Here is a 25,017-nt window from a genome sequence, read left to right as displayed (position 1 = left end):
ATAATCCTAGCCCCCCCAGGCCTCACAATCAGGGATGAGTGTAAGGCCTGGGGAGGCTAGGTTTATGATGGAGGAGTTGAGGGGTAGGATGGGACTATGATGATGTATTACTGTATTTTGCTTAATATTTGCTAGCTCCAGATTTTTACATTCCATTTCAGATAGGCCAGAGTAAAAAAGATTTTATGCAGTTTAGGAAAAATGTCCAGTATTGAAGTGTTGATAAAAGCCACATCTGACCCCTCTGGTTCAAAAATCATCAGGAGAGAGCGAAGAGTAAGTAAATAAATAAATACATAAGCCAAATGCGGCAAAGATAATAAATACGTCAATAAATAGGCCCAATACAAGTGTCATGATACAGCACAAAGTAATTAAGATGTACACTAACTTAAAGGTATCACCTTTGCCTTAAAAGCTACTCCCTACTGCCTCATACATATCTTTCCCCAGTATTCCTAGCTTTGAACTTCTTGTATATTGTGCAGTCTCCAAAAAAATTCTTCATCCATCCATTCATCAGCCCATCCATCATCCATCCATCTACCCATTATCCATTCATCATCCATCCAGTCATCATGCACTCCTTTACTGCCCAATCAGGAGCATACAAAGCCTGGACTAGACAATTTATTCGTAGTTCACTCATTTACAGCAAGGGTTATCAATTACTCACCACTATGCAGCATTACAAGAGCAATAAGCCCCAGCCTCTCCATGGATATGAACCATTATGGGCCACATCTGGTTGGAGTGCCTTAACCCACTAGATCAATTGGTGTCCATGCTTTGATGAAAATGTTAACAGCTAATGTATGAAATAGCTTCTTCAAGTATGGGAAACTATGTCAAAACATTTTATTGCTTTACCAACTTTTCATTTGTTCCAAACAGAAATGTCAATTATCTGATAAAAAAGAAACATCATAAGTCTACAGCTATTAAGAAACATATACCACAAATCTGGGTAAAAAAATATCAAAGAACTACTCTATATCACAATGAACATATCCGTCGTCATTTGGAAGACCAATAATAAAAACAATCACATAAGACTAGGTACTATACTAACTCTTATTTCTCCTCTATAAAACAGAATTACAGTAAATCCTCATTACATGTCACCTTATTAATATGTCTTTTCTGCTATTAATTCCTCAGTAAATTAAAGAAATACTGGCACTTAAAGCTTCACTGATACCGGTAACGCAAACTTCCCAATACGCACAATTTACAGCACCAAATGTGTCAAAATTTGCAAAAGTTTGGAACACCCATGGCATATAATGAGGACCACCTGTACATTTCAGTGTGAATACTGCTTCCACAACATACAATAAGACACGTTTTAAAGTCTATGACTCCTGTACAATTAACCCTACAAGCTTTAGGTGTCCCAGGCTGAATAAAAGCACCAAGAATTGGGCTGGAAAACGTAAATAAATATATAAAATAAAGCATATCCCTGGCTAAATTAGTTATTAAGATCATTTCTACTCTCTAAAGTCTGGAGACATCCCACTTAAGCTATGGAAAATCATCTGGTGTTTGTTAAAAAAAAAAAAGACAATCCCAGGCTGCAGGGGTAAAAGTGTAATGGAAGAGTTGACTAAGGTATCTTTGGCTCCAAGTCTTCAGAGACTTTCTTTCTGTTTAGAGAGATCATTTGCAAGGTGAAACACAGAGTTAATCAGTGCCAGCTTACTGACTGGGTATGAATACAACTGGTCATCTTTCTCACAGCCATATTCTTAAACATGCAATATCAAAAGCATGAGCAAACTAACAGCTTCTGACAGTCAGAGGCGAAACCCATGATGAAAGTAAAGCCTGTCTGGCTTCTCTATTTCACTGCTGAATGTGCTCTATAAAACTCCATGCAGACCAATCACAATTAACACTCAACTCTTCAATAAAGTAACTGTCAAAAACATGAACTTGCATAAACTATCGCCCTCTTGTTTTAAGACTAAGGCTGTCTGCCAGGAGGCCTACTGTTATGGAGGGTCACATTGTATTCTCCTTTAGGTGGTCAATCCTCATGCATTGTCAACTCAAACTCTCAATCTTCATGGCATTATCAACTCAAACTCTCAATCTTCATGGCATTATCAACTCAAACTCTCAATCTTCATGGCATTATCAACTCAAACTCTCAATCTTCATGGTGTTATCAACTCAAACTCTCAATCTTCATGGCATTATCAACTCAAACTCTCAATCTTCATGGCATTAACAATTCAAACTCTCAATCTTCATGGCATTAACAATTCAAACTCTCAATCTTCATGGCATTAACAACTCAAACTCTCAATCTTCATCAAGTATCAACTCAAACTCTCAATCTTCATGGCATTATCAACTCAAGCTCTGAATTTTCATGAAGTATCAACTGAAACTCTTTAACTTCATGAACTGTCTACTCAAACTCTCAATCCTCATGAAGTGTCAGCTTAAACTCTCACTCCTCATGAAGTGTCGGCTAAAACTTTCATTCATGATGACATGTCACCTAAAACTCACAATCCTTGTGTCACCTCACACTCTCCTCCACATGGCAAGGGCAATGACTGAGAGGAAGAATCGTAGGGGACCGTTGAGCACAAGTGAGTCCAACACCAGCCATGTGAGCACTGCTGTGACCTGCAGGAGCCCCGTCACACCTGCTAACACCTTCACCAATCCCAGGCACCGTGGCAGAGGGGATCCACACCTGCAACATACACCAACAATTACTGCAACACTTCACCACTCACTGCACCTGCAACACTTAATACAACTGCAATACACACCACCACTCACAACACCTGCAACACTTAATACAACTGCAGTACACACCACCACTGACTACACCTGCAACACACACCACCAATCACTGCATCTGCAACCCTCAAAACACATGCAACACATACCACCATTCACTACTACTGCAACATTCACTACAAGACACACCAACATACAATAATTCCACCTTATTATGTACAGTAACTACTGCTACTACACCTACTACTGAAGTGCAATACAGTACATACCTCAACATCATCTTCAGGTACAGAAGGGTAAACACTGGGAACTGGAGTGTAGTCCCCTGAAACAAACAGAATATACAGGTGGAAAGACAGCCAATACAGAACTGCTTGTAGAAATTTTTGGATTTTATTGTGTCTGGTGGCACAAGAATAAAATATTTCCAGTAACCTCTCTGGGATTAAACCCATATACGTGGCACAGACAGACCTCGAACTGGGACACACCAACCACCAGACCAACAGTGTCTCACAAATCACAGGGGAAAAAAAATAAATATATAAACAAATAAAAGTAAACAATATTGCTTGTAAACAATACTGCTTCCTCATAAACAGTAGATCACATCCATACGAAGAGTAAAAAGTGTCATCCCAAACAATTAACTCCTTCAATACAGTTACAATGTTGGACAGGGAAACTTTCATGTAGCAGTACAACTGGAACTGGGCAAGGGAACTGCTTGGTTACAGAAACATCCCTCAACTCCCTCCCTATTCCCCGAAAGGAGGACAGTGGACTGCAGAAGGGTAACTACAGTCTGCAGACCACTGGGTTCATGTTCAATTGAGTCAAGGATTGCAACTACTACTAACCTACAACAGTAATTCCAGTAAAATATCTTCTTGCTGATTCTTGATGGTTTTATTAATTCAACTTAGTAAAGGCAACTTCTGAGGGTGTTACTGAAGATTATATCTAAGCCCTTTAATCCTACCAGATTAAACCTGTCAGGAGATGGGCAAGAACAGAATGAAGACCCACTGCACTCAATGGGTTGAGGGGTATCTGCAAGTATCATCTGCAAGGACTCACCAGAAAGAAGACATCTGGGAAAGTAAGTTGGCCAGGTAGAGAGGCTGAGGTGACAAAGATGCCCCACATAAACACCACTCCATACTGGTCTCGTGCTAGAGGCCCAACATACCAAGGACCTGAGCAGAAAGTACCAACAATTTACAATGATTTTATTTATATTTAAGAAAAAAGAAAAAAGCGCACACAATCTAGCAGAAGTAAACTGTCAACAAATCAGAATGCATTTAGAAAAAAAATGACATTGTTTGAAATTATAGCATACTGTATATTTAATACACATGTTAGGTGAGACAATATTTACCTATGGAATGCACTAATACAGTTCTAATTGTCCCTTTTATTCTATAGTTCTACAGTAATTTACAGAAAAATTGCCTGTTACAGCTTCATCACTATGTATAAAGCTGATCTGCATGTTTCTACTAATCTGTACTTGCCTACAGGATCACTTGTATGGAAAAAGTTATAACTTGTGATATTCTGATGCACAACACTGACACATAACATACTAAACTGTATGATGCTGGAGAGAGACACCTCAAAGTGTTGGCACTGATATGACCAGGTGATGGAGCTGCCTTGTTATACAAATGTTCCACCACAACATCCTTATCCCTAAACAGAAAGATGGAGGACTGCACAAGGACAACTTCGACCTGTTGTCCATTGGCTTCATGTTCAGATCAGCCAGGAGTTGCTATTACCACTACTACTAATACTAATACTACCACCACCACCAGCCCCACTACTACTACAACTACAATACTGTACATGAGGAACATACATTACCTACAAGAGGGTAGAGGAGAAAGACCATTATAAGATTAAATACAGGTCTGTTGTGCACTAGACTGAGGGATGCAGCATGGAACCTCTTGGGCAGCAGGTGGTCACAGCACACTGGTGGCAGAAGAATGAAGCTTGGTAATTACTCCACCAAGCTAGGACATGAAAATAAACTAAACTCTGACCTCTTTAACTTGGCCTACAATTGCCAGCTCTCTATCTTGAATGCTGGGGTGTAATAAGAGGTTAACACTAGAATAAAGTGCTAGCCACAAAACAGTGCCATGTAGAGCCACAGCAATGTCATATTCTACCACTGATGTATGAGAAATAAGCTGCAAAATGACAAAAATCTCCGCTAAGTTAAGGTGGGCCAAGTACAGCTCTTGCAATGAACCACTATCAGTCAATAATCTTAACCTACCACAACTGTTCAAAATATATGAAACTGTATTTGAATGATCAATACCAGAGTTTTCAGGCATAGCTTAAAAAGTTAAAAAGACTTCCACTACTGTCCCAGAGTATAGGCTTGGTTAAAATTCTTAGCATCTACTGCAGTTAGTCAGCTCTCCTTATTCTTAATACCAGTACTGTATGAATAAATGAAATACAATAAATCTATCTATCTATCTATCTATCTATTGCCAGACGCCTCAATCCCGTTTGGGGTGGCCACAAACAAATCGCCTCCAAGTCGCCCTGTCCCCCGCCATTTCACTGCCCTGCTCCCAACTCACACACCCCTCTCTCATATACCTCTCCACCCCATCCCTCCATCTCATCCTCGGCCTCCCCCTCCCTCATCCCCCCTCCACCTCACTCACATACACTCTCTTCGTCAGTCTTTCACCCTCCATCCTCTCCACATGGCCAAACCACCTCAGTGTGTTCCTCATAACGCTTCCTATCACATCCACATCCACACCACAACGCTCCTTTATATCCTCATTCGTCAGCCTGTCTCTCCACGTGACTCCACAGGCTCCTCTTAAATAACTCATTTCCACTGCTCTCACTCTTGACTTATGTCCTTCCAACAATGTCCAAGCTTCACTTCCGTACGTTAGAGTTGGTATCACAATACTGTCATGTAGTAACTTTTTCACTTCCATGCTCACTTCCCTGTTTCTTATCACTGCTTTCAAAGAACCAGAAATCTTTCTTCCCTGCTGTACCCTTTCAAGCACTTCACCCTCCAAACCTCCATCCTTACTCATCACACTACCCAAGTACTTAAACGTACTCACATTTTCCAATTCCTCACCATCCAACCTCGCTGTACATTCACTAACTTCACCTCTCTCAAAGACCATCACTTTACTCTTCCCTACATTCACCTTTAGATTCCGTTTCTTACACACTCTCTCAAACTCATCCACCAAGCCTTCTTTAAAATTGGTTACTGATCCACTGATATGGTGTACCTTCCATTCCCAAGAAAGAGTCAAAATTCTGTTTCTTAAAGTGAGGCAAACATTTTAAAAAATAGCCAAGTTACTGCATCAGTTTATAACAGTACAGTCAGGCCTCAACATTCCAGTGAATAAAGGTTTCAGACTCATGCACAAATATGGAATGTTATGCCATTAAATAACTGTTAACAGATACCTTTTGCTTCCACTTATCCCTCAACCTCATAAAACAGACAATTACCACATATAACTACACACTAAGGCCATCTGGTACAGTAACAGAAGAGTGGTAAAATATCCAGTATAAAGTGAGTGGACAGTGGAGTGACACAAAGAAAAAAGGCATATGCAGCTCTGAAGGCCTTGAAAAGAAACAGAGGACTGAGTATGGAGGCTGCAAGTGCTCACATCAACATATGGTTGTGAGACTCTGGTATGGCACAAACATGAAGAGTCAAAAGTGAGAACAAGGGAATAGGACTACCGTCTTAAGCGCTGTAATGCATGTGGGTTGCACCAGATGAACTAGACACGAAACACAGTTAGTCATGGATGATGTGGAGGCTAGAAATCATATTTAAAAAAAAAAAAAAAAAAAAAAAAAAAAAAAAAAGGCACAAGAGAGTGTGCTTCAATGGTATAGCAAGTTTCTGTGACCGATGACACTTGCATTTTTTATACTCCATGAATACTGTATATAATTCACAAAAAGAACATGACATATTTGTTGAGGCCCAACTATGGATCTGTTTTCAAGAAAATTACTCCACTCCTACTAAGGACTGGGAAAAATTCACTAATAAACCTTTAAATCCAGTGACTTTTTAAAGTTTATTCTTGCTACACATTATCATCATCATCATCATCATCATCCAGACCTCCTTTCCCACCTCAAGGTGGGTTGAGACAATGTCCACATAGCAAGAAAAAGCTTGATAGAATGAGATATTAACTTGATTTTTATTCAGTATAAGAAAACCACCTGATATTGATGAAGTTACTGAAAGCTGTACCTAAAGTTTTTTCAAAAATATTTCTCCCAAGCTCAACAGAATAATCCGGAGAGAGCAAGAATAGTCTTAAAATACACCAATGACTCCAAGGAGTTAAATCCATCATTCCTACAATGGATGATGAGCATTTTTACACGAGTCAACAGAGTCTTACCCAGGTACTTGCCGAGCATCAGTACCAGCAGACACAAGGCCAGACCACTGAGGTACATCACAAGGAACTGCACAGCATCACACACATCCGGGAAGAGGTAAATACCAAACAGGTTTAACGTCAAATGAAGAATAACTGTAAAAACAATACTGTACAGTACATCATTACAAGAAACTAAAACACATGCAAGACTAAAATGATAATGACTCTCTCTCTCTCTCTCTCTCTCTCTCCTAGAAACATCCTACCTAAGCATGCATAGACTGCTGTGGGTCTATCATTCACATAAATATATTGTACTTGCATTTCATGACTTCCAGAGTCTTCTCAATATACCAAAGAAAATATATGCTGTAATATTTTAGACTATACCTTGCCAATGGACACCAATATACACCGTATATAGCTATACCATACACAGTGATATCCATGTATCACTCATGGTTCCAAAGTTAGGTCCAAGCATATAGTATGCTGAATAAATAGCAAAGAAACTGAACAAGTACAGTATTTAATCATGTAAGCCATCTTGCTCCATTCACGCTGTTTGGTTCATTCAGCTTTATTCGGGGACATCAAGTTCTAATTTAGTCTATTTAAGTCCAATTAGGTTCATTAATGTTACTCCTGAATCATGAATGGTATTCAATTTGCAATGTGAGTTAAAAGCCTCGATACACTGGCAATGAGAAAAGTCTGTTTTTTTGTTCCAGTATATTTATCACTGTACATAACAGAAGTCTCAAAGAAAAGTGTAGACTAAGTGAGTGAATACTGAACACAATGCAAATCACATTAAGTACATCCTGTGATATGCCCTTTCCTGTGTTTCCAGACTTTTGACTCACCTTGTACTGTATATCTTTTTCTGTCTGTCTCCAACTTTTCAAATGCAATGTGCTAAGTTTCTCAAAATGAATACACTTTCATATTTTGCTGGCCTTGAGCCTTGGGTCCTATTTGCACACCAAACAGCTATTGCAAAAGCACGTCACAGTTAAGTCGCATCAACCATGTCTCCCTTTATCGCATTGCACAAGTGCTTGGTGGATGAGTTTGGGAGAGTGTGTAAGGAACAGAATCTAAAGGCGATTGCAGGGAAGGGTAAAGTTATGGTCTTCGAGAGAGGTGAAGTCAGTGAATGTACAGTGAGGTTGGAAGAGGAGGATGTGAAAAATGTGAGTACATTTAAGTACTTGGGTAGTGAGATGAGTAAGGATGGAAGTTTGGAGGGTGAAGTGCTTGAAAGGGTACAACAAGGAAGAAAGGTTGATGGTTCCTTGAAGGCAGTGATAAGAAAAAGGGAAGTGAACATAGAAGTGAAAAAGTTATTACATGACAGTATTGTGATACCAACTCTGACATACGGAAGTGAAGCTTGGACATTGTTGGAGGGACACAAGTCAAGAGTGAGAGCAGTGGAAATGAGTTATTTGAGAGGAGCCTGTGGAGTCACATGGAGAGACAGACTGACAAATGAGGATGTGGAGGTGCATTGTGGTGTGGATGGGGATGTGATAGGAAGCATTAGGAGAAACACACTGAGGTGGTTTGGCCATGTAGAGAGGATGGAGAGTGAGACTCTGACGAGGAGCGTGTATGTGAGTGAGGTGGAAGAGGAGAGAGGGAGGGGAAGGCCAAGGATGAGATGGAGGGATGGAGTGGAGAGGTGTATGAGAGAGGGGTGTGTGAATTGGGAGCAGGGCAGTGAAATGGCGGGGGACAGGGTGACGTGGAGGCGATTTGTTTGTGGCCACCCCGTATTAGGGATTACGGCATCTGGCAATAGACAGAGAGATAGACAATTCATTATCATAATGTATGTCAAGTTGGTGTCTAGATAATTCAATATAATGATTTCTTAACATCTGTGTTCTCAAACTTCTGCCACCAATCACTACCTTCAATACTTTTGACACATTACAACTGCTGCACTCACTCTCTTCCTCACACTCTTATCAATCAACATTTTTATCAATAAGAGTATCTTTAATGTATCACCCCTATTATGGAGAGTGCTTCCCACAACTTAATAAAATAATTTAGTAGTACAGTAGTCCTAATATTATCCAAAATATTTCACCTGTCACCAGTGTTTAAAATACTACAACTTGAACTCCTAACCCCCACCCATTCAACAAATACATAACAAAAGATAAGTGAACTTATAATAAAGACATAAGGGTGAGTACAACATTCATACAACACTGGAGAGGATATAGAGAATAAGATATAACATCAATGATCAGTGATAAGGTTATTCACAGCAACAGCCACAAAGATTACACCGAGTCACTACTGTTTAATGACAGGACGCTATGTGATTACCAGTGAGTGCAGCTTGATGGAGAGGACAAATGCTGCGAAGGGCGATGGCTGAGGTGGCTGGAAACCAACGCCAGTCATCCCCACACGCAGCAGGCTCTTGCTCCCAGATGAATTACCCACCAGCACCTGAAGATGTGCAATGGCAAGACAAATAATAATACACCTGCATGAGTTTGGCTTTGACACTTTTTCAGTCTTGATAGAATAATCTTTTGCATCATTCTCTCATATTCAAATGCAGTTGTTTAATTTACATTACTTACTTTACTCATAACTATATTAGTACAATAATCAAAATTGCATTTCATCAGTTCTTAAGTAGGGTGAATTGCAAGCAACTGTATTATAAAACACATAACAAGTAACTGGCCTTATTTGGTAAGCAATACAAGTAGAGGAATATAATGTGGGACTGTGAGAAAGTAATTATACAGAGTTTGCAATAGCAATGCAATATGATACTATAACATTTTAATCTAAAATATACAACATTAAAGTAGTATCTAGGCAAAGAAGGGAAGCCATGGATGGCTGTGGTGGACCAGGAACCACTTCTAGAAAGAGAGGAAACTACATCTGACCACTGTTAGGAACTGAATACACATTCTGTATCCATAATTTCTCATTTATATGAACATCAATTATAGAGCAAGTTCTTACAATGAATACACAAGCCATCTTTACAACATAATTCTAATATCTATAAAAGTTCGATGATACAAGTTAGCGAAAAGATAATACCTCGTACTATATAAGGTGAAAGAGCAGCAAGATGGGACCCCACAAACAGTACCTGTAGTGTTTTGATGAAGTAAGCATGTGTAGATGCGGCATGGGATGTCTGGAGAGTGAGTGTGGCAACATAGAGTGGGCCCAACACCCGCTGACATTCAGTCCAGTGCCCTATGTTGTCATCCACCCTCAAAGACACATCCGAGACCTCTTCATTGGAAAATACTACCAGTCTGAGGTGCACAAGTAAAACAGTCACGTAATTGTGAATACTATGAACTAAAAAATTGATCACAATCATCATGACCCAATATCCCATTTTAATACAGAAGGAATGCTTCTAAGATGTCCTGCTTTATTACTAGTGACACATATCAGCAAAATAAGCCTCACATAAATTCATTAACTAACAGTTGTATTCCAAGACAAAACAATTTCTCCCTATTTCAACACGTAAGTAGGAGCCACAAAAGAGAAAACTGAAAAAATAAACACTAAACTTCAGTTTGTGTACTACCAACCTGATGACATAAGTGAGTGTGTTGTGTGTCTTCTGGTGGCGGGTGACACCAGCCAGCATCACCACCGGCCATGTTGGGTGAGTCACATCCAGCCAATTCACCTCACCACCATCAACAACAACCAATCGGTACCTAATAAAACAAGAAGTACACTAAGTCTCTCATGCCAGGGGACATGTGTGACTAAAAATGGTCGTGTTAATACAATTGCTGTGCCATATACGTACTTATAGATGCTGTATATTAATTTAAAAATATATGTTTTATAATAAAACTTTAGTGTTTAATTACTATTACATCATCACCATATGAACTTTCTGTACAGAGAAAAAGCATCTGTCTTTGAAAGCTGCATGCTGTACTGTATCTAATTATAAAATCAGACAAATGACACAAAGTGTCAACTAAATGTCAGCAGTGACCTGTGTCTGTGTGTCCAGTCAGCCAGCTCCAGTTCAAGAAGGTCTGAGGTGTGTTTGGTCCACATGATGTCAATAAGACCCAAGCCAGCATGCAGGTGGCCACACAGGTATGCAGCAGCACCCGCCAGTACTCCTCTCTCCTCACCCCTGGACACTATGGTACTTGAGGGATAGTGCCCATATGCAACCACTACATCACCTCGGTTCACACCACCTGCAAGCCATACCATGAGTCAGTAAACACCTTCATACAATCTTCTTGCAACATCAGTATTCAGTTTCTGTTCCAATTCAAGCTTTCATAATTTGTCACGTTTCCTTCATATGCAATGCTATGTTTCATTTAATTTTTTCTATCAATGCACCAAACCTATCTCCAAGTTGAGCTCTTCTCCATTCACCAACAAATCACACTTTGTGTGAGTCATCTTCTCTCTCAACAAGCATCACTTAAATATCTACATTACCTGTCACACCTGCAATGTTAAAATTTAACTACAGGGTAATCATAGTTATCAGCTGAGTCTTACACCTTTTAGCCAGAGGTGGTACTTTTAATTTTATATCTGCTATCTCTGGACTTTATTACAGAACTTACAAATGATCTCTTATTAGGAATTGATTAATGAGAGCTATACCTAATCCCTCCAGTTTAAAGTCTTCCTCAAGTTGAATAAAACAGTCAGAAAATGGCAAGAATAAAGAGGAAAAACAAATCACTGCATTGAAAGGGTTAAAGAAGACTTACGTTTAACTGCCTCCTGCAAATCGTGAAAGTGTTGCTGCGTAAGGTGGCCAAGGAAGTTGAAGGCCCTGATGCCCGGCCTAAGTGAGGCATCCAGAGGCACAAGGGTAACATTGGGACCGTCCTTACTTCGGGATACCACTCGGGTTATCTTCATTTCGGGCTGCAGTGCGTGGGCTCTGAAGTGAGAGTGTTCAACCTCGTCAAAGTTATCTGGAAGAGAACAAGGTATTTTTTATGCTCTATAGTAAAGACGGTGTTGATACTGGTAACTTTATTTTCCCTTTACTCTCCATATTAAAATTAGCTTCTGTATGTCTGTATTTTTTCCACTTTCAAATGCTTTTAGTCAGCAGAAACTTTTCAAACAGAATGAGTTACATATCCAATAAAACCTTCAGTACAGAGGCCTCTCATAAGTTGAGCTGAATCACCTAAGTCGCAAAAATGAATTAATGGCATCTCTGGATTCAAGAAAACTAAATTCTTCAGTCTAAAGTTATACTTCTTCTACCATACCTTGGCCTAGTTTTCTTCTTTTCTTGGCTTACTTCACATAGCTCTGTGGCAGATAAAGAATGTGTTACAACTCCACATCTCTTCCACAGCACTTTGCAACTAGTGCCACAGCCTACAGTATTGTTAATCTTTTATCATAACTCAGTATTCAAGATGGAGAGAAGGCAATTTTAAGCCAAATTAAAGAGAGCATCATAACTATAGGTACTGGGAGCACAGAAGAACCGACCATGATTTCCGGGAAGGTCAAGCCAGAGTGTGGTGTTTGTGCGACTGAGTTTCTCCTTTACTGCACGCTGGTACACTCCCCATTCTTCAGGCAGCTCAGCAAGTTTCACTCCAAAGGTCTTGCTGTTTGTCAAATCGCCTGTTGGCATCATCATCATTATCATTTGCATCATCATCATCAGCAGCAGTATTCATCACAACCAATTATCATCATTATCATGCCACCTTCTTTTACACCACATTCACAGCTAAAGTATCTACTATATAACAAATTAGAAAATAAACAGTGCAGAAAGCATAATGAAGGGCAAATGAAATTACTACAAGGGAAGGAACTAAAACGAAGAAAAGTGAAGACAGATGAAAGAAAAATACAGGAGATTTGACAGGAGAGAAGTGTATGTGTTAATGGAAACGGGGAGGATGAAGGGGAAAAAGGATGAGAAGAAAAAATGAGAAGGAAGGATGAGAGAGAGATTAACAGTAGCTACAAAAGGGGATGAGAATGCAAAAGAAAGCAGAGCAAATGAGTACAAGATAAGCCAGGGGGATGTGACCTGTGACTAACACCGCAGCTGGCCGGATGTATGTGAGGGTGTCATCCACAAACTGCTTGAAGAACTGTGCTTCCTCCTTCGCCTCCTCCCCACCACGCAGGTGTATGTCTGACACCTATGAAGAACAACCATCAGTAACTTCATCATAACACCTGCCATTCTTCTCATCACTGCACCTGTTAATTTTCTGTTACAGTATGATGTTTATCTATCTTCGTACTGCTCCATAACTCAATATTCTGCCACATCGGTATCCTTCACAAAACAACTTCACCTACATCTGATGCACACTTACCTGAACCAGCCATAACACGCCCCTCTGAATATCTCTCTGTATAAGTTCCTCCCACTCTTTCTGTGTATAAGTGGGGAGTGTGTGGTCCTCAGGATGGAGTGAGAAGCGTTGGGCAGGCTCCCAGACAAAACCGACATCAGGGAGAGGGACTGGACGTGGGATGGTCCAGGCTTTAAGCATTAGGAGAGACATGGAGATGACAAAGAGGATGGTGGCCACTAGCAGGTACAACCGTCGCCCCCGTCCTGCCACACCACGTGCCAGCAGTCCAGCCATCTGCCACCAGGAGATCATTCTTTCACAGCTGAAAGGAATAAGGTCCATACTTACTCATGATTACAGAGGGGAAGGCAATGGAGCAATGTCAAGTGAAACTGTCTGATCCATGGACCATGGTATACACACACACACACACACACACACAAAGATTCTGACATTACTGTTGAAACACATGATGTAAAAAATGAAATATTTCTATATCGCTGCCAACTGCATTATGTATTGTGGAATGCAGTTTAACCACTACCTATCCTCACAGGTGTTTTTAACCTATCCATATACTGCCAGACCTCTTAATCCCATAAGGGGTGACCATAAACAAACTGCCTCGCCTCTATGTTGCCCTGTCCCCTGCCATTTCACTGCCCTTCCCCCAGCTCACACACCCCTCTCTCATATGCCTCTCCACTCCATCCCTCCATCTCATCCTCAGCCTCCTCCTCTCTCCACACCAACTCCACTTGTTATAATTCAGAGGCTTGCCTACATTTTCACATAGCTACTCAATTAAATAATACAGCCAAGATCACTGTTTTAGACTGCATTCACAAACTAAACTCCAAGGGCAGGTAGGGAGAATGTATGAAAGTGTATGGATCACGTGTATACCAAAGTTCATAGCTCCCATAACTGTCCATCAACAGCTAATATTACTGCATCCTCTGGTGCCTATCAGCACATCCTACTTTCGCACCTTCTTGCTCACCTACAACTGGTTGATGCCAGTTGTCAGGATCTGGTTGGATGCTGCCTACACTTTCAAAAGAACAATACAGTACTGTACTATACACATACAGTATTCTAAGTGATTCCCAATAACCTGCAGTTAGATATTTGTTATGAAATAGTATCCCTTGATGTCTATCTATCTATCTATTGCCAGACGCCATAATCCCGTATGGGGTGGCCATTTGACCCTGAGTTATTTGTTTTACAGGGAGGGGCACTAACCCTCCACCAACCCACCTGACACGTAGGGAGCACATATGGTTTGGTTATATGGTTACCACCCAGCGTTGTAAATGGTTTCTTGGCCTACAGGAAACCATTTGGCTCGTCACTCAATGTAAAGCCACCTGTAACAGAAAGAAAAGCAATAAGTAGTGACGGAAAGATGGGAGAAATAGGAAGAAAGGAGGGCAGGCACAGAAAAAGAATGATAAAAGCTAAGGAAGAAGTAGGCAGCACTACATCCAGTGAGTGGATGACGGTCGCCACCCCTTGATGTACTTGCACTTATTAAAAATTACATTTCTTACTAGTACAGAACATAAACCCTAGCCTCATGAGGCTAAAAATCTTAACTACTGGTATATTAAATTGTTTAGTTTGATTTTTAATTTCTTAGTTTATTCTGGCTAATGTAAAACAACCCTAGCCTCTTCACTACAAGAGGCCTCCCTTACATTGAATGAATATGTCTGGCAGCTGTATGAATTAGAATATTCAGACATCAAGGCGGCAATTTCAGCTTAGGAGACACCCTTTAGTCTAAAAAGACTAAGACATGTATGGCCCATGTGCTGTTATGCATCATTACTAACACAAACTAACAGTACAAAATACCCAAGCATTTTAGATTCTAAGATACATCTATACATCCTCTAACCCGGTTAACTCACAAGAAAAAAAAGCATGCTGCTAAAATGTGGAGTTTAAGCTATGTCAATCACTGACCAGATTCTTTAACACTGAGGAGAGCTCAGTCTACATTAGTCAAATCAATCACAAGCTAATAATTGCCATTATCTTCATTCATACTTAATATTAAGCCTCACTCATGACAGGTGTGATAGCCTCGTCGACGGATTCAACAATATTCATCAACAAATACAGTTGCATCAGTACCACTGTACCTCCCCTACAGAGTCGGGGCTACTTGATGAAGTGCCTGGCAGAACGGCTCATCCATGCGAGATGAAATACCCGGGAACATCGAGGGTACAACGATGAACGTGTGGGCGTCTGTCACCTGGGTCAAGTTGAGGCTGTCCGCTGCTCCATGTACGACTATATTATTTTTTTCCTAAATTGCCCATTCATTTCTCCAATTAATGTATCACGATATAAGCTTACTTTAATATTTCAAATCAGTGTATATAACCCGGTAATATAAGCCACCTAAAGGAAAATAGGAAATATTTATGCTGTACGACATTTTTACGGCAATAATAAAATAGTGTGCCTGCAGTATTTTCAGGAAAAAATTAAACGATGTGGTCGGAACATGCTTCAATTTATTCATTGATGTGCATATGTGATTATGCATGCTTTTTCCTTATTTTACGCTTAATACCAGCAAATATAAGCCATACTGCATTACATTCTCACAATTGGTTATTATGTAAATTGCCAACACTCCTGAAAAATAAGATTAATATAAAATTTAGCACGGTTATTCAGACTGGTACATGCTCATTATATTGTATGCTATACTGTAGCATGTGAAGGCCACTTGCTCGAGTGGCGAGACAGACCACCGAAACTTTTCCTGGTAAGTGCGGGGGTCAAGTAGCTGCGTCAGACCGTCAGCCATCAGCTGGGTGATTGCTGGTTGAGGAAGCTGTTGTATTCCATGAATGGCTGTGATTTGGAATGTGTTGACAAAAGAAGAGACTCAGAAACAGTTAGGATACCACCCTTAGCCTTCAGAAATCTGGAAGATTCACGGACTTTACGCTTATGGTAGTTGAAATTACGGCAGAATGAATGACTTAACACGTAAGGTGGACGCGTCCTTTTCACCCAAGTCGTCCCCCAGAGGTTCCAGGTCACCCATGGCCAACCAAATGCTGTCGAGAAATGACTCCACGGGGACACTTAAGATGACAATATCAGCAGGGAAGCACCCAGCGGTCGTCCATTCTGGCCCTTTTTACTTAATGAAGGTGAGACCAAATTCGGCTAACGCTCTGGATTTGCCTTGTATTTGACATTGTTTTTTCAGTGTGATTTGATAGGACTTAATAGTTTTGACGTCATTCCAATGATAAGTACTATAGTCGTGGGACACAACTCTGAGATTATCATTATCGTACCTTGGCAACCTACCATTCAAAAGTGCATCAGATTTCGTATCAAAGTATACATGAATCATATTATTATGCACGAATATGTTATACACGAGTATTATTATACACCAATCACATGCATCTCATTATACACGAAATCGGATGCACTGTTGAGGGGTAGGTAGGGCTCTTGCTAACTGCCAATGGTTGTGAGACATTTGGCTCCTAAGGTTTCAGATTTACGAACCAAATAAATTTTTATTAGCCAAACTGACCATGAGCCGAAATATTTTACGAGCATTAAATATATTTATTTATTTACACATTGTGATGATTAGAATCATATAATGAGGTTTTAAACACTCACAGTGGCGACAAGGAAAGACTTAATAATCAATCACACTGTGCTTTTTTGTTCATTTAAGTGAGACTTACATATTTTGTAGTTTACTGGGTTTTGAAGTGGATGTATTTTCTCCCTGCCAGAAGGCGATTTGCATGTAAAATTTGTTCGCTGAAGGGAAAAAATACTAGCATTCGTGAGCTGTGGCTCACCAAACAAGAGCCCTGGTAGGTTGCTAGGCACGATAATAGCAACCTCAGAGTCGTGTGCCATGACTATACTATATATATGATAGGACCTTTCCTCATTGATACATTACCACACGGGTACAGTCTTACGTATTTTCTATTGAAATCGGTCTTTCACAGTTTACTTTCTATTTTTCATAGAGTACCATAGCTAATGAACATATTTAAAACTGTAAATTTGAATTTACAGTAAGCAAAATACCCCATCAAAGTAGTAGACGTCACTGGCACGAAAGTGTCTTAAAAGCTCATAACGCATATTTTGAATTTGCAACTGGCTGACAAGGTCAGGTTTATTGACAGTCCATATGCACTGGTCCACCCAGTCGATAGAAAACCAAACTGTTTTATGTTTTTGTTTTTATGTGCTAACTTAGTATATATTAACAGTTCTTATAGCCTAGTCATAGGAAGAAAACTGCTGATGTTCACAGTCTGGATTACCAGATAATTTATGTGTTTCTCTACCCACAGGACCCAGCCACTGAGAATGACCTGACTGGAGCCAACAACCTGATGGCTCATTTTAATTTGGAACATTCTTACAACAAGTTCACCGGCAAGAAGGTACTGTAGCCTTTGTAACTTTGAGATGTTCATTTGCTTATGTTTGTATTACTGATACTGTACAGTACTTATTTTGTAGTTGTGAGCATTTTTTTCTGTACCAAAGTTGATGAATCAGTGAATTTACTTTTTTTTTTTTTTTTTTTTTTTTAACCAAAAATTTTAATCTTTCCACTTTGAATGTTGAGTGATTACAGTATATTAGCACTAGAATATGATACCGGTAGTAGTCATGAAGAAGTGTTATGATAATGCTGTAGAGCAGTAGTTTTATCTTATTTTGCCACTGAGCTTTGTAAAATCAGTTATAAAAGGACAAAGGTGTAATCCTAATTAAGGTGAAAGAACTCTAGTGATCAGTGTCTCCTTAGAGTTTGCCATTTAATTGATGATTCCCCATTGAAGCTTTCCATATTGTAGCTTACAGAATTCCTTGTTTCCCTCCCCCCATGTGAAGATATGTAATGACTGTAAAATCTCCACCTGTACAAATTTGGAGGAGAATAAAATTGATTCAGTAAATTTGCAATTTTCCTTAATAAACTCATGATTGCAATTGAGGAATTTTACATTTAATAAATGGTGTATGCCATAAAGGAGTAAAGGTGTTCACCTCCATAGAATTCAGCACAACCTAACTATGGTGACTGTAAGTATATGTGATCGGGTTTTATTCTTAGAGTGATAACCTACTAATTTAGAAGTCCTTATATATATGTATATTTTTTTTTTCAGGTCCGAGATTCATTGTCATCCTTCCTACCTACGTTACCAGGAATCATAGACACACCAGCTCACCTCACAAATTCATCACTCAGGTCATTGATAGAAAAACCACCAGTCTTCAAAGAATTTACTCTCCTAAATCACCACCAGGTTTGTTCGACCATTTAGTTCTATCATGCGACCTTGAAATTTGTGTGTGTGTGTGTATACGGTAAAACCTCACTATAATGGACTAATTGGGGCCCAAGCCATTCTGAGAAAAGCTAAATTCCAATAAAAGGGACATCCGGACTTCCCCCTGCTAACCCAGATGTGTTCCAGTATATCAGAACATTATTCTGGATCGCACTAACGATTTTTAGACTGTTTCCACTACCATAACAGTACTGTACTGTATTATACATTCGCTATAGTAATCAAATAGTATAAAATAAATGATAATACTGTATTGTACACTGATAAACATGTCTTTTATTTACCTTATTTTGGTGAACATAGCTGAAGTGGTCAGGCAGTCCAGACTGCTTCTGGTCTATATCAGACTTTTTCCGAATTATAAAAACTTAGTCTAGTAGCTCCTCGTTTCCAGTAAAAGCGAATTCCGTTCTATTGAAGTCTTTTATATCGAGGTTTTACTGTGTGTGTGTGTGTGTGTATGTAAATATATATATATATATATATATATATATATATTTTTTTATGTGACCGACTCTGGGCATAGGCTTCACAGCCTGCTTTCAAGGCCCAGTAGTCCTCCTACATACCGCACACCTCTACATGTCACCACTTCGGCGCTAACACCCACCGTCCCTATTGAATACATGCTAGGGCTGTCTCATACAGGACTGGTGTATTGGTATTAGCGGGGGTATTTTTACGACATGTCGGCGGGCCTTCTGGTAGATCAGTAAAGTCTGATTTTATGACATTCAAATCCTTAAACTGTTCCCTGCCTCAGCGGGATATATATACACGCCTGTATATCTCTTTCTTTCCCTCATTCATTCCTCATCCTTCTGCCTACGGGTGACTTTACACTCCCTCTTGTCTTTCATTCCTTCATTCTTTCCTCTTTCTTCTGCCTATGGGTGACTCTGCACTGAGTGACAGGCCAAATGGTTTCCTGTACACCAGGAAACTATTTACTATGCTGGGTGGTAACCATATACCGGTAACCAAATTTTGGCGCCTGGTGGTTTATTGGGTAATTATTATGCTCCAATCGGATTGAGCCAGTGAAGGTTTATATCCAAGGGGTGGTTGGGGTTTATTGCTCACGTAATGCCACTCAGGGATGAGTGAGGTTGGCCACTCTCATCTTAAATGTCGGGACCAACTGCCTAGCCCCGGGCTCCTACTCTCCTCATGGGGCAACGTAGGATTGGATGATGATATATATATATATATATATATATATATATATATATATATGTATGTATACACGATTATATGAAGCTACAGAACGTGGTGAATGTTTTTGGTGCATCTAATAGAGCCAGGATTCTGGGGGCTTGAATGATGAGTGAATGGAAGTGTGGCCCATTGGATTGGGCAAATTTGGGCTGTCAGGACATTGCTACTCCTTACCCTTCCCTAGGGTGGAAAAGGAGGTCCGTATGATGATGATGTTATATATAGATAGATAGATAGATTATATAGATAGATAGATAGATTTTATATATGTATATATAGAGTACAACTCTCATGTGTGGGCAGGCTCCCCACATACAGCTCTTCTCAGTAGGGTGGAGTAAAAGGCTTTTTGTCTCAACAACTCTGCCCCTCATACTGGCTTCCTTCAACCTCTGTCCCTTCACCACACTGTTGCCTCTTTATCTCTTTTCTGTTGCTACTTCCATGGTCACTGCTCCTCTGAACTGTCTGCTTGCATCCCTCCACCTCTATGATGAGCTCGTAGCACCCGTCCAGCAATAAACTCTCGTCCCTTTTCTGTCCAACTCTCTAATGCAAGAGTTAACCGTTACTCCCAGTCCTTCATTTGTGCAATGGGTCAACTCTGGAACTGTCTCCCTCTGTCTGTATTTCCTACTTCCTATGATCTCCAGTCTTTCGGACGCAGTGTGTCCAGGCATCTCGAAATGAACAGATCTTGAATTTGGCTCTTTTTTGTATTGTTTTTGTTTTTTTCTTGGAAGGAATTGTTTGCAGGCTCCTAGCCTTTGGTTCCTTCTTACTCACATAAAAATATATATATATGTACTGTAAACACACACACACACACACACACACACACACACACACACACACACACACACACACACACACACAAAACAGTACCCTGCCATGCATTCATGCTGTGGGAGTCCCCCTAACTAACTTCCTGACTGTGAAACAGCGAAACAGTCATGGATGCCATCGATGTAAATTTCACCCAATACATGGCAAAGGCCCTTCTGTATGGTAGCCTAGGCTACCTGTGCCTAGTTATAATCAGTTGTGTATAATATGTAGTGTGGTATTTTAACAATAATAACAATAAATATAACAATAATAACAACAAATAGTTCGTGGTGAAATTACACCGTTGGGCAGGGGTATTTTGCTGTAAGACCTCCCCTCCCCCTCCAATAATATTTGGTGTGGGCCAATTATTTTTTTATACAAAAATGACTATAGGTATCTTCAGCAGAAGGGCTGAATGTATAGATAAAACAATAAAAATGTCAATATTCCATATCTGGCAGTTTGTATTTAGCAAAAACCACTGTTCACAGCAGAATTACCCCATTTTACCCTTCTCCTCTGAATTTGATCCAGTTGTATAACCTTAACTTACTAAATTATTAGACACCCATTCATTTGTCATATGGTTACCACTCAGTGTAATAAAAGTTTTCTCAAATTACAGGAAACCATTTAGCCCTGTCGTTCATTGTAGTCACCTGAAGGTAATAGTATTCAAGGCAAGTGGATGGTGAATTGTTTCCACCTACTACCTTAAGTGAAAAATCAGTCAAACACTTCTATTATTATAAATCAAGAGCACACACAGCCTGAATTTGTGCGCAACAGGAGGCAGACTGCCACACTCCTTAAATCAGCAGCCATTATGGACACATCTTCATTTATTATTTGTGTTTTCTATGTCTTTCTAGATTTTATCCTATCCCATTTCTTGTGTACTGTAAATTAGGGTTGGTCTGAAGATTATAGTCACTCATATCTCTTTTGTATTAAGGTTCATGAAAGAGGAACCATTGAGTGATAAGAAATTATTAACTCAACCAATTAGAACATAAGTGGAAATCACTTTATTATGAAGTCTGTTATTGTGTCTGTTGTACTGTACTATAGTTTTATGGCTTGTTGAGCCTGGGACTGCATCAGCGCTGCCATTTTACCAAATTTATCCTCAGTGGCACTAACAGTCATCTGTGATTGCAGTTGGCTGCTTTCCGGTTACACCCAGGGCCTCTGCCAGAGCAGTACCGCTTCATGAACCAGCCTCCAGGCCAGCGTCGCCACAGGAAGCACAAAAAGCACAAGTACCGCCCCGGCGAAACACCTACACAGGATGGGTCTGCAGATGGTGCTGACATGCATGAGAAAAAGCATAAGAAGAAAAAGAATGATGATGATAAAGAGAGGAAAAAGAAGAAGAAAGAGAAAAAGAAGAAAAAACAAAAGCATAGTCCTGAACACCCTGGTGCTTCAAGTAGTGACCCAAGTAGAGTTAGTATGTGAGGGAATTTTGACAGACATTGCCTCTTGCACTTGTTGACAGTCATATGTACCGTTGGTAATAAGTTATTGATATTTGCAACTCACCTGAAGCCTTTATTCCTCTTCAAGTTACTGAAATCTGAGACACAGATTTCAGTTGCCAAACTTACCAGTAACATTAGCACTATTTTGAGTTTCCTGTTAAGATATGGAGGATTTCCTATGCTTCTTAATGCATGACCAGTTGTTTAAAAGTGATATTTCTTGTAACTATAAAGGACATTATGAATGTTGTCAGTGCAAAAATGGTTTATTTTGTAAACCAAGTCATTGGTTAATTGCTCATCGTACAGGTTTGTCTTATTTCCATCCACCCATTACCCAATCTTTTCCCCATCAGGAGTTTAGGGGCCTCGGGGTAAGGCCTTTCAGTTTAGACATTTAAAGTGTTTTTCTTAAATATATGCTGTATAGAAAACACTCACTTATTTACATTGCTTAGCTGCTGTTATGTAGGTGAATCAAAAGATCCTGTTGCATTGATTTTTTTAAATAAAAGTACAAAATCAGAAGCCTGTGCTTTAAAATTAGTTGTCATTAAGTTGGTGTAATGGAAAGTACAGTAATATTACATTACTCTGGCAATGTAAGTCAAGGTAATAAAGGGAGTGAAGTCAAGTGCTGGGGACAATATAAACAATGCTACTACAGTATAAATATATTTAATAAAAGTCTATAAAAGAAGTATAATATGGAAAACCTTTTAGATAATTAAATCATAATACCATAATATACTCTATACTGAGGAATGTCAATAATTTTAAAACTCTTTGGCATCCCACCCAAACATGCTCATACAAACACAATTAATCCCAACCATAGACAGCAACACATACATGATTGGTCATAAAAAGAAAGTCTGGATGGAAGGTATTTTTAAAATCATTATTTCAGCGGGGCTAAAAGTTCTCAATTCTGGGGTGATAATTGAATGAGGGACCCATTTCACTGGGCATGCTGCTGGAAAGCATCTCCCTCTTTCATTATTCTTGCTTTCCATACCCTACCTCACACCATCTTTAGGTGGGAAGAGGCTGGGGTGATAGCTGACATGACAGAAAATGATGTACAGTACTCTTCATATGTTAAAATTACAGTAAAGGCAGAATTTCCTAACTTTAAAGCACACTGTTTAATATTTTTAAGTTACTCTTTCACTTAAATTTACAGTATATAAAATCACAATGTAAAGACAGCTTTGGTTTGAATACGAACACTGAAAACTAACACTGTATTATGCCGACTCAGCTCAGTTTGAGTTTCTAATCATAAAAACAATCCGATCACTCCTGTACATCAAGTACTGTACTGGTATTCCACAAAGAACTTAAAAATTAAAGCATGTACTGTTAATTGGTAATTAATAAATGCAAAAGGAATTACGTGGGTGGAAGAAGACCACTTCAGTCTTGCATACAAAACACATCGGGCTTTACCTTCGTCAGTGTTGATAACTGCTGTAAACAATTTGTAGTGAAAATATTCTACTGAAGCTTTGAGACTGAATATATAAATATGAGATTATTTCAATTTACTACAAGGTAATTAACCAGTATGCAGTTACTTCATTATACTGGTTTCTCATTATATATATATATATATATATATATATATATATATATATATATATATATATATATATATATATTTTTTTTTTTTTTTTTTTTTAAATGCTGGCTTAAGATATAGACTTCATTAACCTCTTCACAGCTAAAGGACCTTCCTCAGTTGATTTAAAGCAAGTCTAATGATGGCCAAACCAAAACAAGAATGGCATTATAATGACAAAGAGGTTAAAGCAGTTGGCAACAATGTGATGTGGAAACTAACTTATTAACTGTGCCCCTAAACCAGTGTCAATAACCTGATGAAGGTACAGTTACATTTCCTCCACAGTGAGAAATGTAGAATATTTCACCTTACTGATGATGGTAAAATGTACAATCCAACTGTACATTTACCCCCTTCACCACCAAATATTTCTCCAAAACTAAATGTTGTGACCCTGAGCCCACTCCATCTGAACCCAGTAGACTGCAGCTGAAGATGCCCTTATCCCATAGTCATTCATCCACCATCCAGGGGATAAGGAGAGAAATGAGGAATGCTTGCATAACCAGGCAGCAATCACCCAGTTATACTAATGCCACCATAACAATGTCTCTCTCTCCAACACATAAACTGAATAAAACAGTACATGTGGCAGGAGCAAAAATGAAATTTAAAAGGCATCATCATACAGAAGGGATTAATAACTGCTTCTCTACCATTCTATATGCAACATAAATCATCTGACAGTATAAAGAATTAGATAAAACAAGCGTACAATATATCTTACCAAGACAACCTAGGTTCTCAGGTAAAATCTGAAGGTACCGGTAACAGTACCCACATTTGTTCATACATTACTAATTTAAGAAAATGCAAACAATATAAAGTTATGAAATGTATGTACAGAAGCTACCAGTATACACTGAGTATATTTGTACAGTGCATGCCCTACTAACAGGACAGCAAGAAAATCATAAAATATTACCT

General features: G+C 39.3%; 2 protein-coding genes across 3 annotated transcripts; one reads left to right on the top strand and one right to left on the bottom strand.

Annotated features, from left to right (window-relative positions):
- Positions 1-2,538: 2,538 nt before the first annotated feature.
- On the bottom strand, positions 2,539-13,837 carry LOC145417821 (transmembrane protein 62-like). The gene is made up of 13 exons (XM_080286444.1): positions 13,562-13,837; positions 13,267-13,381; positions 12,711-12,848; positions 11,966-12,175; positions 11,218-11,431; positions 10,796-10,927; positions 10,336-10,507; positions 9,543-9,668; positions 7,215-7,281; positions 4,636-4,746; positions 3,844-3,962; positions 3,033-3,088; positions 2,539-2,713 (listed from the first exon to the last, which is right to left on the bottom strand). The coding sequence occupies exons 1-13, from the start codon at positions 13,835-13,837 to the stop codon at positions 2,539-2,541; spliced, it is 1,911 nt and encodes a 636-aa protein (XP_080142570.1).
- Positions 13,838-16,372: 2,535 nt separating this feature from the next.
- Positions 16,373-23,290, top strand: MED19 (mediator complex subunit 19). Of its 2 annotated transcripts, XM_080265373.1 has the most exons (4): positions 16,374-16,728; positions 17,917-18,009; positions 18,745-18,885; positions 22,141-23,289. In XM_080265373.1, the coding sequence occupies exons 1-4, from the start codon at positions 16,546-16,548 to the stop codon at positions 22,438-22,440; spliced, it is 717 nt and encodes a 238-aa protein (XP_080121499.1). In that variant the 5' UTR covers positions 16,374-16,545; the 3' UTR covers positions 22,441-23,289. The 2 variants fall into 2 exon arrangements, with proteins under 2 accessions (XP_080121500.1, XP_080121499.1); XM_080265374.1 differs by lacking the exon at positions 18,745-18,885 and having other exon boundaries at positions 16,373-16,728; positions 22,141-23,290.
- Positions 23,291-25,017: the final 1,727 nt, after the last annotated feature.

The sequence above is a fragment of the Coenobita brevimanus genome, chromosome 14, assembly GCF_032717465.1.
Source record: "Coenobita brevimanus isolate Jiangsu-jjx chromosome 14, ASM3271746v2, whole genome shotgun sequence".
Lineage (NCBI taxonomy): Eukaryota > Metazoa > Arthropoda > Malacostraca > Decapoda > Coenobitidae > Coenobita > Coenobita brevimanus.
This window is presented reverse-complemented; position numbering and strand designations above follow the sequence as displayed.

Coding starts and splice junctions, on each gene's coding strand:
- LOC145417821 (XM_080286444.1), bottom strand. CDS start 13,837: ATGGCTGGACTGCTGGCACGTGGTGTGGCAGGACGGGGGCGACGGTTG. Junction 10,508..10,795: donor ACACTCACTTATGTCATCAG/GTTGGTAGTACA, acceptor TGTGCACCTCAG/ACTGGTAGTATTTTCCAATG. Junction 9,669..10,335: donor ACTTCATCAAAACACTACAG/GTACTGTTTGTG, acceptor GCACATCTTCAG/GTGCTGGTGGGTAATTCATC.
- MED19 (XM_080265373.1), top strand. CDS start 16,546: ATGAATGACTTAACACGTAAGGTGGACGCGTCCTTTTCACCCAAGTCG. Junction 16,729..17,916: donor GCCCTTTTTACTTAATGAAG/GTGAGACCAAAT, acceptor CTCTACCCACAG/GACCCAGCCACTGAGAATGA. Junction 18,010..18,744: donor ACAAGTTCACCGGCAAGAAG/GTACTGTAGCCT, acceptor TTTTTTTTTCAG/GTCCGAGATTCATTGTCATC.